The following is a 17494-nucleotide window of genomic DNA, read 5'->3' as shown; positions in this document are numbered from 1 at the left end:
TTCTTTTATCATCTACATTTTGCACCAGAAGTTATTTGATAGGTTAAAAGTGAACAAAGGCTGAAGGCAAGTATATATACAAAAGTGTCTGGAAGAAAATGTGAAAATGACAAAAATAAGTAATTTAATCATTGGTTGGGAATCATTGGGAGAAAGAGCAGAGGGAGAAGCAGACTCCTCGCTGAGCAGGGAGCCCAACATGGGACTTGATCCCAGGACCCTGAGCAGAAGGCAGATGCTTAACCAATTGAGCCACCCAGGTACCCCTGATAGAAATATTCTTAAATTAGATTATGGTGACATTTGAACTGTGAAAATATACTGAAAGCCACTGAATTGTATTCTTTAAATTGGTGAATTTTATGGTAAATAAATTCTCTCTCAATAAAGCAGCTTTCAAAAATCTGGGTTTGCATGTTTATATTATTAAAATTCTAAAAATGTTGATTTTCACTAACCCCTTATTTTTACCTCTGCAAATTATTCTTAAGATTGCTTAAAAATATTTATTAAAAATAAGGTTCATTATACCTAGATGGTAAATGATGATGACTGTTTTCTTGGTACACTGATGGTTAATCTATCTTCCTAAATGGACATTTAGATCGTTAGTATTTATTCCCTAGTATAAGCAAAGTTGCTTTCAACATTTTTGTTTATACACTTTTACAGAGTTGTAAGATCATTCCCTCAATAAAAATTCCTAGAAATGAAATTCTTGGTAAAAGGCATTTCTCTAGAAAAGCTGTACCAATTTATATTTCCAACAGCAATGTCCAAGATGAAAGCATGTTTTATTGTTAAATATGCTTGCCTTCATAGCTTATTAAAAAAAATAATAATAAGGAAAAAACACCTGTTAACAAAACACCAAAAGCAAAGCAAAGCAAAACCAACAACAACAACAAAAAACAACAATAATCAAACACTCTTTCAAATACATTAGACTGAACCTTCCTCCAATTCTGGTTCTGACAAGAAATGGAGAATTTTATTATGTGACATTTTTGAATATAGGTTTTGCAACTTAGTATACTTCAATTCTCTCAGAATACATCACTTACAAATTGTATTTATAGGCAAAATATAATGAAAACACTTAACTTTCTCTTGTTTAAAAAATGTATTGGGCAGCCCCAGTGGCTTAGCGGTTTAGCACCGCCTTCAGCCCAGGGTGTGATCCTGGAGACCCGGCATTGAGTCCCACGTCAGGCTCCCAGCATAGAGCCTGCTTCTCCCTCTGCCCCCACCCCCCCCCCACCCCCCGCCTCTCTCTCTCTCTCTCTCTCTCTCTCTCTCTATGTCTCTAATAAATAAATAAAAAATCTTTAAAAAAATTATTTATAGCTCTGTCTGCCCAGAGGGTTTAGAAGCAATAATCCCCCAAGAGCAGCAAGATACTCAATGACTAAATCTTGGTTTCTAAATAACATTTTCCAATAAAAGGAACCACATCTCTCTGGAGAAATGGTTGCTTCAAGGGCCACAGTAGGGAAAATGAAAAGCCTAGGATAAACTGCCAAAACTTGGAAGCAAACCAAGGTGTTCCTCAGTAGGTGAATGGATAAACTGTGGCACATCCAGATAATGGAATATTCAGAAATGAGCTACCAAGCCATGAAAAGTTGTGGAGGAACCTTAAATGTATATTATGCTAAACTAAAGAAACCAATCTGAAAAGGTTACATACTAACATGATTCTAACTACATTACATTCAGGAGGTGATGCTTAATTCTATCTCCTACTTCCCAACCCCTCACTCCCACCTCCAATGAGGGTGGGCTAGATCTAATAACTGACTTCCAAAGGACAAAGAAAGGGAAAAATAGTACATTTTCAGTGGAGAAAACCAGCAAACACTGTCTAATTCAAGTCATAAAGGTTAATGTCACCATATGCATATCACAAACTCCCTGATGATGGTAACAGCACTTCACCTCTATGGTATTCCTTCCAAAACCCCATATGATTCCAGTTGAAACATGAGAAAAAACATCGGCCAAATCCAGATTGGGATACATTCTACAAGTCATGAAAAACAAGGAAAGACTGAGAAATTGTTACAGATTAGAAGAGATTGGGGAAATATGACACCTAAATGTAATGTGGTACCCTGAACTGGATCCTGATAGAAGAAAGAAGGTATAATGGAAAAGTGAAATCCAAATAAAGCCTGGAATGTAGTTAACAGTAATGTACTAACAAGAGGTTCTTAGTTTTGACAAAATGTACCATAGCAATATACGATATTTATAATGGGTGAAACTGGGCAAAAGGTGTATACAAAAAGTTTGCACTGTCTTTGCAACTTTTATATATTTAAAAATTACTCAAAAATAGAAAGTTTATTAAAAACAACAATAACTACAAAATTGAACTTAAAAATGGAGCCATGAAACCACTAAACCAACATAGATATCCTTTTGGAAAATGTTAAACTTCTAATTTAACTATCATTTACTCCATTTTGAAAGTGTTAAATAAAATTAAAGAAAAGGCTGAGGGAAGACTAACAATTTCTTATTGGAGATTAAATCAGGCATTAATCTGAAACATGAGGTACTGCATATTAATAGTCCTAGGACTATGCATATTCAATTAGATACATTTGACTGACATTAACAGAAATACTTCAAAACACATTAAAAAATACAGAACCTGAAATTCTGCCAATTTAATCTGTCAAGTTTTACTGTACACTGTGTTCCATGGTTCACTGAACTTTACTGGTAAAGAAGGAATATATTTAATCCACTACTAGTAGTATAATGGCAAACCTCGTAAATTTACACCTTTCACATATTTATGACACTTCTGAGGGGAAGGTACTTTGCCTCTAACTTCATAGACTAAAAAAATGAATACCAAAAATTTAAGAAAGGTTATCTAAAACTTGGATATATCCTTATAAGGCCAAAAGATCAGTATGCCCTTTCAATGGAATCTGAGGACACAGACTCATTCAAAGGTTATTTAATTACTTATCAGAATGTACATTGCTCTAGGGGCATCTGGGTGGCTCAGTCAGTTGTGTCTGCCTTTGTTCTAGTCCTGATCTCAGGGTCCTGGGATGGAGGCTATGGCTCTCTGCTCGTGGGGAGTCTGCTTCTCCCTGGGCCCCTCCCCCTGCTCATGATTTCTCCATCTCAAATAAATAAAACCTGGAAAAAAAAAAAAAAAAAGGATGTACTTTGTTGCATGATTCTATTTACTATTGAATTAAATATCCCAGATTAAGTAAAGTTACATGTTAACTTGTAGATTTCTGTTTAGTAGAGTTGCAAATCATTTCTGTCAGGTAGAAAAGAAAATGCCAAATGTTAAGGCTTATTGGTCTGTAGGACATTAACCAGTTTGTAACTAACTAACCTAGCATCTTATTCTAAAATTCCTTTATTAGATTGCCTGTGAATACACAGCTCTTCACTCTCTTAACTAGCCTTACTACTTTACTTGTTCCATTAGTAATTAATGAATTGAATAAAATATTTGATACATGTTTCTTCATATTTGTATGAGTCATGATTTTAATTTTTTAAAATTATGCCTTCAAAGGCATTAAGGAACTTTCCATGACATGCCTTACATGACCTTTTCTACACACTGCTCTGCAAATCCTACAGTCTCACAGGGCTATTATGATGATAAGTTTTCTGTACAGTATTCTGATAACATTGTCAATTATCTTGTTATTGGAATGATCAAATAACACTTTGTCTCAAAGATAAATCAGAAAAGAAGCTAAGTAAAGTTTATGTTATTTTCAAGACCATGTAATCTGACTTCTAAGACTTTCTAAAGTTACATGTCGTTCCTGATGGTACTTTTGTAGGTTAGTTTTCTTTATAAACCGATGATTTAAAACATTTTTTCTTCCATTTGTTCTGGGTACCTTTTTAAAAATTATTTTATTTATTTATTTATTTATTTATTTATTTATTTATTTATGATTTTATTTATTTATTCATGATACACACACACACACACAGAGAGAGAGAGAGAGAGAGAGAGAGAGAGAGAGGCAGAGACACAGGCAGAGGGAGAAGCAGGCTCCATGCAGGGAGCCTGATGTGGGACTCGATCCTGGGACTCCAGCATCACACCCTGGGCCAAAGGCAGGTGCTAAACCGCTGAGCCACCCAGGGATCCTCCTCCCCCTTTTTTTTAATGAAAGGGGCTGATACCTGGTTTGGATGTGAACTATAATTGCCTTTATTTTCAAAAAGATGATTAATTACACTTACATTCTGATTACATACTAGGAGATTTATTGAAAAAAAAAATTAGCAAAAAAAAAATCACAACCTCTTTCCAGTGTCACATTTTTCACTAAAACCAAAAGTCTAAACAAATGTGATTTAAGGAAGAAACTTGGTTATTGTCAAATCTAAATATACTTCAGTGAATTCAAATGGACTAACAGTAAACACTAATTTCAATTTTTAGGTTTTAGCATTGGAGAAAAAATGCATTACTTCACTCTCACCCAACCCATAATCAGTAGTCCATTAAAGCAAAAGAAAAAGAAAATTCTGTACCCTGACATCACTTCTAGGTGAAGTTGTCCTGAAACAGTTAAGAATGCAGGAACATTGAAGAAATTCTCCTCAGGCATCTTAATTTTGCTTGAAGGCTGCAAATGAAAAACATGAGCCACAAAAAGCTATGAGGTATTCTGCTCTGCTTTCACATTCACATACATGCCACAACTAAAAATCACAATGCAATTAAATATATGTGAGGACAGGTCATTTTCATGAAAATAAATGCAGTTCTCCGTACACTCCTAAAAGAGAAAATGCCTGCTTAGAAAGAGCTAAGGTCAAAGATATTTACTCCATATTTTCAAAACATACAACTAAAGGACATAGTACTTTTGTCACAAGATACACTCACCCTAAAAAATGATTCTGATTGAGAGACAAGGAAAGAGATTATAGATTAAAAATTTTTAATGTGAAAAATTACATAATCTCTTAAAATTCTGACCTATGATTGAGATTTGATTTTCTCAAGGGAATAGCCTCTAGAACATGTGTTGTCATATTATTAAATTTTTATTAATGCTTTTAAATGCAGATTCTTATAAACACATTTTAAGCTTTTATATACATTAACTCCCACCATAACTCAGAAGAGCAGAATCCTATCTTTAAAAGGTACTGAGAGTTATTTAAGATTTTTATAAATTTACAATAGATAAGGGGATTATTTCGTTTGAAACAGGTAGGAAACAAGCCAGTCAGCATTTATCGCAAGCTAAAAAATTATTTGGGGGTCAAATATTACTTACTTTATGTTCTAAAAAAAAGATTATTTATTTATTTGACAGAAAGAGAGAGCACAAGCAGGAGCAGCAGAGGGAGAGGGAGAAGCAGACTCCCCACTGAACAGGGAGCCAGAAGCCAGCAGATCCCAAGACCCCTGGATCATCATGACCCAAGCTGAAGGCAGAGGCTTAACCTACTGAGCCACCTAGGTGCCCCCTAAATGCAATTTATTTATTTATTATGTTTTTTTCCTAAATGCAATTTAAATAGTATAATTAAGAAAGTTTCTGGATCGAAGTATAACTATTATACTTATTTTTTGGGAGGAAAGTTAACTTCCCTACTCTTGTTACTTCAAATTGTGCATTTATTTGAAAGTTTTTTAGTATAATAGTGCAGTTACTATAAAAGCAACAAAGTCAATTTTAAATATGCAATAGAGAATGTGAGTCTCCTTTTAAAAGACTTAGTATCAAATACTGAATTATAGAAACACATGAAATGAAGGCATTTTATTTAATTCTACTGGTTCTAAAAATATTGCATATCATATACAGGCATATATGAGTAAGAAATCTAGTGTAAAACTTACCAGTTGAAATCACTCATTTATTTTGTAACTGCCTGTTATTTTTCAAACTTACTTTGATACTGGTCTTACACGTCCTATCACTGCTTTTTAAAAGCCATCTTTGAATCCCATATTCACTGAGAGGATTCTGTTTCCAAGGACTTAAGTACTCAAGACTAAAAATATTTGCCCTGATATATGTTACGATTTCCAAAATAAAAAAATATACTATACTCTCTACAGTTCCTATTTACTAAATAATTAGGTTTCAAGTAAGGCCCAACACATTATTAGAATATTATATTTTCTCCTTTCCTTTACCTCTTTAATCTATAATTTGTATTGGTGTTATATCTTGACTTCTACACAGTGGTTTCTCTCATTTCATGTGCATAAAAAAAGTCTAGTTTTTTTTTTTTTTAAGATTTTATTTGTTCATGAGAGACAGAGAGAGAGAGAGGCAGAGACACAGGCAGAGGGAGAAGCAGGCTCCATGCAGGGAGACGTGGGACTTGATCCTGGGTCCCCAGGATCATGCCCTGGGCTGAAGGTGGCGCTAGACCGCTGAGCCACCCGGGCTACCCAAAAAGTCTAGTTTTTATGACTATACTTTACTCTTTCATTTATTAGCATTTGGACAAAATGGAATCTAATCCTCTTACATCTCTTAAATCCAACTTATTTAAATATGTATAAACATATCACTACTTAATCATGCCTTCCAATGTTGTACATATTTACATACTGAAATTCATATTACGTTTTAAAAAATTACTTTCTTTTATTTCTCCTTTTTATTACAACTTATGCATCACATTGATTTTTAAAAACTTCTGTATGAATTAAGTTATATTATCTATACGCTTTATTTCAGAATTATTAAAGGAACATTATAAAATATTTTAAAAAGTAATTGCTGGGATCCCTGGGTGGTGCAGCGGTTTGGTACCTGCCTTTGGCCCAGGGCGCGATCCTGGAGACCCGGGATCGAATCCCATGTCGGGCTCCCGGTGCATGGAGCCTGCTTCTCCCTCTGCCTATGTCTCTGTGTTTGTGTGTGTGTGTGACTATCATAAATAAATAAAAATTAAAAAAAAAAGTAATTGTTGGGGCAGCCCTGGTGGCGCAGCGGTTTAGTCCCACCTGCAGCCTGGGGTGTGATCCTGGAGACCCAGGATCGAGTCCCGCATCAGGCTCCCTGCATGGAGCCTGCTTCTCCCTCTACCTGCGTCTCTGCCTCTCTCTCTCTCTGTCTCCCATGAATAAATAAATAAAATCTTAAAAAAAAAAAAAGTAATTGTTGAGGGTACTGTCAGCAAACACGGAGGGATAGGTAGCTCTGAAGCACCGTTTCTCCACAGAAAAACTGAAAAGAATTTGTAAAAGCCATCAAAATCAACTGTGGGGACTCTGGTAAACAGTCAAAGGTTTATAGCAACCAAACAAATGCTGAATCAAGAGAGGAAACTTAAAAATGATAGACTCCATCACCAACAACAGACGGCACACTGTCTCAAGCACACATGAAATATTAATCAGGATAGACCATATGTTACGACATAAGACAAATTCAATGTTAAAAAAGACTAAAATCATAAAAGTTCTTTTCTTTACCTGTAATAGAATGAAACTAGAAACATTAAATGGTGCAGTTGCTTAGGAAAACAGTTTGATGGTCTTTTAAAAAGATAAACAAAGAATTACTATGCAACCTACCAATTCTGCTCCTAGGTATATATCTGAAAGAATTAAAACCAGGCACTCAAATATATATATGTACCTTCATGTCCATAAAAGCACTGTTCACAGTAGCCAAAGGCAGAAACAATTCAAATGTCCATTAACAGAAAAAAAAATGTAATATAATATAAACAATGGAATGATATTCAGCCATAAGATGAAGTACTTCTATATACATTAAAATATGGCTAAACCTTGAACACATTATGCTAAGTGAAAGTAAGACATAAAAGGCCACATATTATATGATCCCATTTATATGAAATGTCTAAATGAAGTAAATCCACAGACACTGATGGTTGAGAGCCATGGGTCTGGAGGGGGAAGGAGAAATGGGAATGGGGCATGGGGTTTGTTTTGGGACAATGAAAATGTTTTAGAACTTGATATAGGTAGTTAGTTGTATAACATGATAAATGCACTAAATGCCACAAACTGTACTCTTTAAAATGGTTAATTTTATGCTATATAAATTTCACCTCAATTTTTAAAAGAGCATATATAAGTAGCTATTGGATTTGACAGGGTCAAAACCTACATAGGATTGCAAATTTAAGATTTGTAATCTTAAATACTTTGTAGCAATGAAGAAAGAATAAATTATGCATCTAATTTTGTGGATAGGATTTCTCTTTAACAAGATCCCCAAACTGCAAATGATAAACTGAAAAATGGACAAATTTAACATTAAAATTAAAGATTTCTGTTTAATAAAGGAAGGTATAGGCAAAGTCAAAAGAATGACTTATTAAGAAGAAAATATTTTCAGGGTGCCTGGCTGGCTCAGTCAGTAGATAATGTGACTCCTGATCTCAGGATGGAGAGTTTGAGCCCCATGTTGAGTGTAGAGATTATTAAAAACAAAACCTTAAAAAAAATATTTTCAGCATCTAAGATTGACAAGTGATTAATGGACAGGACAAACAAGGACCTACTGACAAGAAAACAAGAAAGAAAATAAGCTGTTCCCCAAATGGGCAAGTCACATGAAAAGAAATTTACAAAAAGAAAAATTCAAATGGCTAAGATGTACGAGGAAACACTCAAATTTCCTACAAATTAAAGAAATGCAAATGAAAATAAGGCATTTTAAAAAGAATTCACTATATATACCAGAATGACAAAGATTAGAAAGTTGTTTAATGTCAAGTGTAGTTTTAGACTCAAGAGTATGGTAGGGAGATATCTTAGACATGCCCAAGATTCTCAGTCCCTGGTTTATTCGATCAACCGCTAAGCCAGGTACTGTCATGAAGGGATTTTGTAATTAAAACTCCAAATCAGGGCAGCCCCAGTGGCGCAGCAGTTTAGCGTCACCTGTGGCCCAGGGCATGATCCTGGAGACCCTGGATGAGTCCCACTTCGGGCTCTCTGCATGGTGCCTGCTTCTCCCTCTGCCTGTGTCTCTGCCTCTCTCTGTGTCTCTATGAATGAATGAATAAATAAATAAAAATCTTTAAAAAAAATAAAATAAAATAAAAGTCCAAATCAGTGACCACAGGCAGTAATCTCTCTGACATCAGCTGTATAATATTTTTCTACATATGTCTCTTGAGGCAAAGGAAAGAAGCAGAAATAAATTGGGACTACATCAAAATAAAAAGCTTCTGAACACTGAAGGAAACACAAAATTAAAAGGCAATCTACTAAATGGGAGAAGATAATTGCAAACGACATATCCAATAAAGGCTTAGTATCCAAAACATATTAAGGACTTATACAACTAACTCAACACCCCAAAAATGAATAACGCAATTCAAAAATGGGCAAAAGAAACGAACAGACACTTCTTCAAAGAAAACTTTCAGGTAGCCAACAGACACAAGAAAAGATGCTCAGCATTACTCATCATCAAGGAAATGCAAATCAAAATCACAATGAGGAGATCCCTGGGTGGCTCAGCATTTTAGCACCCGCCTTCCGCCCAGGGTGTGATCCTGGAGTCCCGGGATGGAGTCCCGGGATTGAGTCCTGCATCAGGCTCCCTGCATGGAGCCGGCTTCTCCCTCTGCCTGTGTCTCTGCCTCTCTGCCTCTCTCTCTATCTGTCTGTCTCTCTGTCTCTCATGAATAAATAAATAAAATCTTTAAAAAAAATCACTATGAGATATCACCTCACACCTGTCAAAACGGATAAAATAAAAACCACAAGCAACAACAGGTGTTGGTGAGGATGTGGAAAAAAAAAAAAGGAAACCTTTTCTTGCAGTGTTGGTGGGAATGTAAACTAGTGCAGCCACTGTGGAAAATAGTATGGAAGTTCTTCAAAAAATGAAAAACAGAGCTACCCTACAGTGCAGCAATTGGGCTACCAGGCATTTACTCCCAAAACACACACAAAAAATACTAATTCAAAGGGATACACGCAACCCTATGTTTATTGCAGCATTATTTACAATAGCCAAACTATGGAAGCAGCCCACATGTCCATCAATAGATGAAATGAATAAATAAAATGTGGGAGATATGTGTGTACACACACACACATATACATCATATATGTACACATATATGTAATGGAAAATTATACAGCCGTAAAAGAGAATGAAATCTTGCTATTTGCAACAACATGGACAGAGCTACAGAGTATAATGCTAAGTGAAATAAGTCAGATAAAGACAAATACCATATGATCTCACTCATATGCAGAATTTAAGAAACAAAACAAACAAACAAAGGAAAAGAAAAAAAGGAAGAGGCAAATCAAGAAACAGATTCCTAACTCTAGAGAATAAACTGATGGTTACTAGAGGGGAGACAGGTGGGGAGATGGGTGAAATAGGGGTTGGGGATTAAAGAGTGCACTTACCATGATGAAAAGAATAAAGAAATGAGCAAAAAAAAAAAAAAAAAAAAAAAAAAGATATTTATTTGTTCTGCCTTACAGTTCATTTACTAGAAGATCCAAAAATGAAAAAATAAAATTCCAAATCAGATGGCCTCAAGATTTGGGAGATTTTTCTGGATATTCCTGACCGAACCACATGAACCCTTTAAAAGCAGAAATGTTTTCTACAGCTGGTTGCAGAAAAGGAAGTCAGAGATTTGAAGCAGGAGAATTCAAAAGATTGTCACTGGCTTGAAGATGGAGAAGGCCACAGGCAAAGGTACTTAGGACAGTCCCTAGGAGCTGAGAGCAAACTAGCCAATAGTCACCAACAAGATGGGAATTTCAGTCCTAGAATGCAAGGAACTGAATTTGGCTGATAGAATAAATGATTTTCAAAGGAAATGTCAAATTCCAACAGACAATGCAACTGGTACACACACTGGTTTCAGCCTTGTAAGATCCTGATGGAAAACCCAGCTACAACATCACGGACTATTGGTACACAGAACTGAGTAATCAAGGGTGTTGTTTTATGTCACTGGGTTTGAGTCAATTTGTTACAAGGTCATAAAAAACGAATTCATAGGAAAACTGGAACCTTCTCATAAGGTCCATATGGTGTAAACTGGTACTACTATTCCAGAGAAGTTCATGAAGTTAAGAATATATATGCCCTATGACCTGGGAATTCCTGGATATATATTCCAGAGAAATTTTTACACAAGTCCATTAGGGAATATGTTGAAGACTATTTAATTACTTTTTTTCTGGGGGTAATTTAGAACTGGACACCCTAAGAATCCTTAACTAGAAGAATAAGTAAAATACAGCAAATACCACTGGATTATTTTGTAGCAATGAGAAGCAACAAATAAATATACCTACATAGAATTTCAACAGAGTTAAATGGGTAAAATAGGAAACAGAAAAGATACATAATACATTATCATTAATGTGAACTAAAATCACATACAAAAGATCACTCCTATTTTATGAGGCTATATACGTAATAAAAGATGATATAGCAACTACCTTAAAGTGCGTACCTCTGAGACAGACAAAAAAGAATGGGAGCAGAGACTGGGATAAAGAGGAATAAATAAAACAAAAAAGGGTCTATGCTGAATTTGTGCTTTGTTGGCTTGGCATTATTGTTCCCACTGGAATGGAGGACTAAGTTTCCTGCTTGGTTCCAGGTTATGGTTGGCCATCTGTTGTTAGGAATGTGCAAAAGATCTGAGAGGTGGGGCACCTGGGTCGCTCAGTGGTTAAGCGTCTGCTTTTGGCTCAGGTCATGATCCTGGGGTCCTGGGATGGAGTCCTGCAAGAACTCCCTGCGGGGAGCCTGCTAATCCCTCTGCCTGTGTCTCTGCCTCTCTCTGTGTGTCTCTTATGAATAAATAAAATCTTTAAAAAACAAACAAAAAACCCACAAAAGATCTGAAAGGAGAAACTAAAGCTGAAGTCATGACTCTCAGAAGATTGTGGCAGTCTGACACAGTGACACACATATACTGAGGTGCTCAGTGATCTCTAGTTTCTAGCTTGTCTTCTGTATTACTATCTTGCTCTAAGATAACCACCAAATGCTGGACTGCAATTACTACAGAGTAATTAGATTAGATTAAATGCATTAATGACTTCAATTTATCACACCTTTCTGTATCAGCACCCCTTGGCAAATTGTTGCACACTAAATGTGAGTTTGGCCATGTGACTTATTTTGATCAATGACATAGTAACAAAAATTGACAAAAATAGTGGCTTGAGAAAGATGCCTGTGCATTTCCATATTCTTTCTTGGACCTAGACCACCAAAGAGATCATGCCCTGATTAACATGATAGAGAAATTTAAGAGACATGTGAGGCCATCCTCAAATGGCCTGCTCCCCACCAAACCAACAGCTAACCAATTGTAACAGGGATCAGAATCACCCAAATGACCTGTAGACTTAATGGGAAAGAATAAATGGTTTTGTTACACAATTAATATAGAAGTGCCTTTCCAAGACCAATAACAACAGTATACCATGAATGAAAATTGTTTTTATTTCAACTTTGTCTTCCTGAGATTAAAAGAATACACATTCAGATATATACATATTTACAGAAACAACTAAAGCCAATATGCTCTAAACACCATGTGCCATGTACTGTGCTAAAGAGTTTACAAGCAACCTAAAAAAGTACTAGTATTCCCATTTACAGAGGAGAAAATGAGACAAAGAAGTTATTAATTTAACTTGCCTAACGTGAGGCACAATATGAATCAAAGTGGTCTGGCCAGAATCTCTATCTTTAACTACAATGTGATAGTGCCACAAAATATTTTCAGGATTCACAAGAAATAACAATGGTTGATTCAGGGGAAGGAAAGTAGATCATTGGGGAACAAAGGTGGGATAGAATCCTTTTGTACTTTTAAATTAGTACCTATGAACCATGAACTATATTATCCATTCAAAAAAGATACTTAAAATAATATTTTTTTAAAAGTATAATCTTAGGTAATCTTAGGTACTATTAGGTACTCAAATGGTATATGGGTTTATCCCATGTATTCTTTTTTTAATTTGTTTTTTGATACAAACAGATTTCATTTATTATTATAATTATTGTCTTTTTTTTTTTTTAAGTAAGCTTTATGCCCAACATGGGGCTTGCACTCAACGACCCTGAAATCAGGAGTTACATGCTCTACTGACTGTGCTAGGCAGGTGCTCTATTCCCTGTGCATTCTTTATCACATAAACACTAATGATTTTATCTTTTGTCCTATGGTGGCGCAGATTCCTTTGATCAGCACCAATAAAAAATTTAAAACCAAGAACAAAGCATGGAACAAAATCAAATACCAGGAGAATATAGGTGGTTCTATTGTACTACCTATAATAAAAACACAGTTGGGGGAGGGCCAAGAGAAGAGAAGGCCAAATGATCACTGAGTTCTTTGAGGAGGGAATGAGTTTATATACCTTGGTATGCTAAGTACCTATCACAGTGCCAGGGATAAGTAATTGTTCCATAAATGCTTTTTGACCAAGAGTGAGTCAAGTGTGAATAGAGGGAGTTAGCCATCAGAAGTCAGAAGAGACAAAGTGATAAAGAAGCAAGGAAAGCACAAAAAGCATATGTAACACATTTAGCCATAAAAGCTTCTAGCAGCAGTGTCATAGCTTTGCTGGTCTAAAAGATAGCTTTAGTGCACTTTTGGTGGTATGTTTGTTTTCCAATATAGGTACTGATAAGCATATAGTTTTGCAGGAAGTTTCTTATATTAATTCTTATAACTATACTGCTTATAATTAATACTGTTACTTTCCTAGTAGACCTGTAAAATAGGTGTTTATTATTTCTTTAATGTCACCATCGTCTTAACATCTACAAGAATGTTTAAAAATACAAAAGGTAGAGAATGTATTTTGAGTATATGGTTGTAAGTTTAAAGTAGCTTAGAGAAAAAATTTCATTTTCTGCACAGAAATAAACTGTGTGCCTACTATGACTCTTCCTCCTATCCACTCCCACTCACAAACACATACTTTACAGACATCCTATATAATTAAATATCATTTTTGGCTAAATATGAAAAGACATGTACTCTCTCACCCACCTTTCGAACATCTGACATCAAACAGACAAATTTGGAAAGGACAAGATACTACTACCATCAATATAATCTTCTGAGAACTGAAAAAAAAAATCTCAACTTCATCTGTTTCTGCATTCTGATGGATGTGGCTCACTCAGTTCCAAAGAAGGTATATATCTATATACTCTCTTATATAACCTTTACTCTCCCTAAACAAATCACCCCAGTTACCTCTGGGACAGCTTCCTTATTTTCTCCTTTCTTTATGCTTGCAAGTCTTAAAATTGCCCAAATTTACGTCAAGCACTATGAGAGTGCTAAGGTTTAAAATAAAAATTAAACCTAATACTAAAAGCTTCAGGTTTTATTTATTTTTAAGTTTCTGAAGCAAAATACTGAGCTGGGTGACATTTGGTTGTTATTTTCTGTGCTTCTCCTGTATGTTTAGAATTATAAAAAACCAAAGATCAATATTTACAACTCTTAAAAATGTCCAGCATATGACTGTATGATCTCTATGTCAATACTTCACATTCTCCAATTTTCCTCAAGCATAAAATAGTTTCTTATTCAATTTTACCATTTTTGTTTTGCTTAATTACCAGTGTTTTGTAAGTTGTCACTAAAAGTTACAGTATTTTACCCACATGATGCACTAAATAGTCTTATGGCTGCCCTGTGAATATAATTATTACATATTTCTGTGAGGGAAAATAAGCTCTAAGATCCAAATAGCTATCTTAAAAATAAACTTTCTAAATCTCTGAATATTATGTTTCTGCTGTATTCTAAAAAAAGAAAACAAAATAACTAAAATGTAATTAAAGAAATAAAATAGAAACTACTTTATGCACTATCAAAACACAATAGCACAAGGGGTAATGGAAAGGGAATTGGGCGGGGGATTGGGGTGACTGGGTAATGGGCACTGAGGGGGGCACTTGGCGGGATGAGCACTGGGTGTTATGCTATATGTTGGCAAATTGAACTCCAATTAAAACATTTAAAAAAAATAAATAAAATTTTTTAAAAAGCACAATAGCAAAAATCAGTAAGTATGAGGCAAGTGACAAGATACCAAGCATTCTTCCTAGTTTATGTTCAGAAATATTTTTCACAATGAATGAATGTTCTGATTCTAAAATTGTATTTCATGTACAAGTACTTTAAAAAGTGTCTTTATATTCTTTTGTCTGATTCGATCTCTGCTCAGGTCTAGATCTCAGAGTTGTGACTTTGAGCTCCACACTAGGGTGCACATAGGTGTGGAGCCTACTTGAAAAAATTTTAAAAATATATAAATATTTTTAAAAATATTATTCTTTATATTCTCTTATATTTTATTATTTCTTCCAAATAAAATACTCAAGAAGTTGAAAGAAATATGTTTGAGGTGGGTTAAGAATAGATGAATTATGTACCATAATTCTAAGGATCATAGAAATTACTACTGATGTGCTGGAAAACCAGAAATTACCACAGCATTATTATCCCAAAATTCTCGGGGGGGGGGGGGGGTGGGGGGGGAGGAGAACATATATCTACATCACACCATCTGCCACAATGTAAGTAAAATTCTGCAACTCATTTCTGGTTGATACAATTATATGGTTACAAAGTTGACCTAGTGCCTCTTCTTCAATGATTTGAGATACTATCTTTGTAATATAACTTGGGTCTATTTCTGAGCTTTAAGTTCTATCCTCTGGCTTATTTATGTACCAATAACACTATTTTTAAAAAAATGAAATTAAGACTTATGTTTTTACAGAGAGAGTGAGAGCATGTGAGTGAGCATGAGAGAAAGCGGGGGTGGGGGTGGGGCGGGGGGGGTAGTGAGGGGGAGAGAGAGTCCTTAAGCAGACTCCCCAACAGGTGCAGGGCAATTCCAGGACCCTGAGATCATGACCTGAGCTGAAATCAAGAGCTGGCCGTTCAACCGACTAAGCCACCCAGGCTTGCCTAACACACTATTTTAATATAGAGGCTTTATAGCATATTTAAATTTCTGGTTATTCCACAATTTTAAAAACTTTTTATTTTTTAAGTTTTTGTTTAAATTCCAATTAGTTAACAGTGTAATATTAGTTTCAGGTGTAGTAGTATGTAGTAACTCAACACTTCCATATGTCAACCAGTGCTCATCACAACAAGTTATACTCCTTAATCCCTATCACCTTGCCTCAGGATACCTATCTAGAAAGAAGTTGCTATAGCCTACCATTTTTGATCACTGTATTCCTTAGCATTAACATGAATGAAGCCTTTTCCAAGGTCTCTCCATTGAAAAATAAATGTGTGTCTCAGCTCAAATATAGATATTGCCCGTATTTTCAGGCCCTACTTCAAGTCATTTTTCAATTGAACAAATACTTACAGAATGACTACTATGTGCCAGGTATTAGACTAAATGCAGGGATACAATAGTGAATTAGAGAAAAGATCCCTGAGGAACTCCAATATTTTTCAATTTTGCAGGTTAACACTGTGAAACAGAAGCTATTTAATGTGAAGCACTAACCTTGATCTTTGGTAACTTGTGAATATGTCCGGAGGTTACATCTACAAAGTCCTACTTTATTCACTCATTTATCAATTGGCCTAAAATCCCAAAGGAACTTACAGAACTTTCCCCAAGTTTCTTAATTCTTTAAGGTGTCCAAAATTAAAAAACAAAACAAAACCTGGCTCATAGATTGCTGAAAAACAAACTGCTGCTCATTTTAATGGCCAAGGGTGGGGGGTATTCAAATCACATGATCCACAGAAAATGACTCACAAGCAGCGTCTTGGCCAAGCATGCTGAAAAGCCAGTCAATACCACTATGTATCTATTAGAATGACCAAAATCCTAACACTAACAACACCAAATGCTGGCGAAGATATAGATTAACAGGAATTCTCACTCATTGCTGTTGGGAATACAATATGGCACAGTCACTTTGGAGGATAGTTTGGTGGTTTCTTACAAAACTAAGTAAACGTGAGCAATTGCACTGCTTGATACCTGCCCAAAGGAGTTGAAAACTTGCATCAAAACCTGCACACATTATGCTTACAGCAGCTTTATTCACAATCGTCAAAACTTGGAAGCAACCAAGACACCCTAGCTGAATGGATAAACTGTAGTACATCCTGATAACAGAATATTATTCAGCTAAGAAGAAATGAGCTGTCAAGCCATGCAAAGTCGTATTACAAATGCATATTACTAAGTGAAAAAAGTCAACATGAAAAGGCTGCATACTGTATGATTCCAACTGTATGGTACTCTGGAAAGGCAAAACCATGGAGGCAATAAAAAAGATCAGTGGTTGCCAGGGGGAAGGATGGGGAGAGGGATGAATAGGTACAACACAGAAGATTTTTTAAAGCATTGAAACTACTCTGAATGATACTATAATGGTAGCTATACATCATTATACATTTGTCCAAACACAAGGTACAACACAAAGAATGAATCCTAAAGTAAACTAAGGACTTTGGGAAT

General features: G+C 35.4%; 1 protein-coding gene across 8 annotated transcripts in view; it reads right to left on the bottom strand.

Annotated features, from left to right (window-relative positions):
* Positions 1-17494, bottom strand: part of NARS2 (asparaginyl-tRNA synthetase 2, mitochondrial) — a 135384-nt gene that overhangs the window by 74476 nt on the left and 43414 nt on the right. For all 8 annotated transcript variants that reach the window (XM_025419528.3, XM_025419522.3, XM_049098723.1 and 5 more), the window contains exon 6: positions 4540-4634. In XM_025419528.3, the coding sequence (XP_025275313.1) occupies positions 4540-4634 (95 nt within the window). The remainder of the gene's footprint in view (positions 1-4539; positions 4635-17494) is intronic.

Source organism: Canis lupus, chromosome 21 (assembly GCF_003254725.2).
Source record: "Canis lupus dingo isolate Sandy chromosome 21, ASM325472v2, whole genome shotgun sequence".
Lineage (NCBI taxonomy): Eukaryota > Metazoa > Chordata > Mammalia > Carnivora > Canidae > Canis > Canis lupus.
Note: the sequence above shows the minus strand (reverse complement) of the source record. Positions and strands in the feature narration are given on the sequence as shown.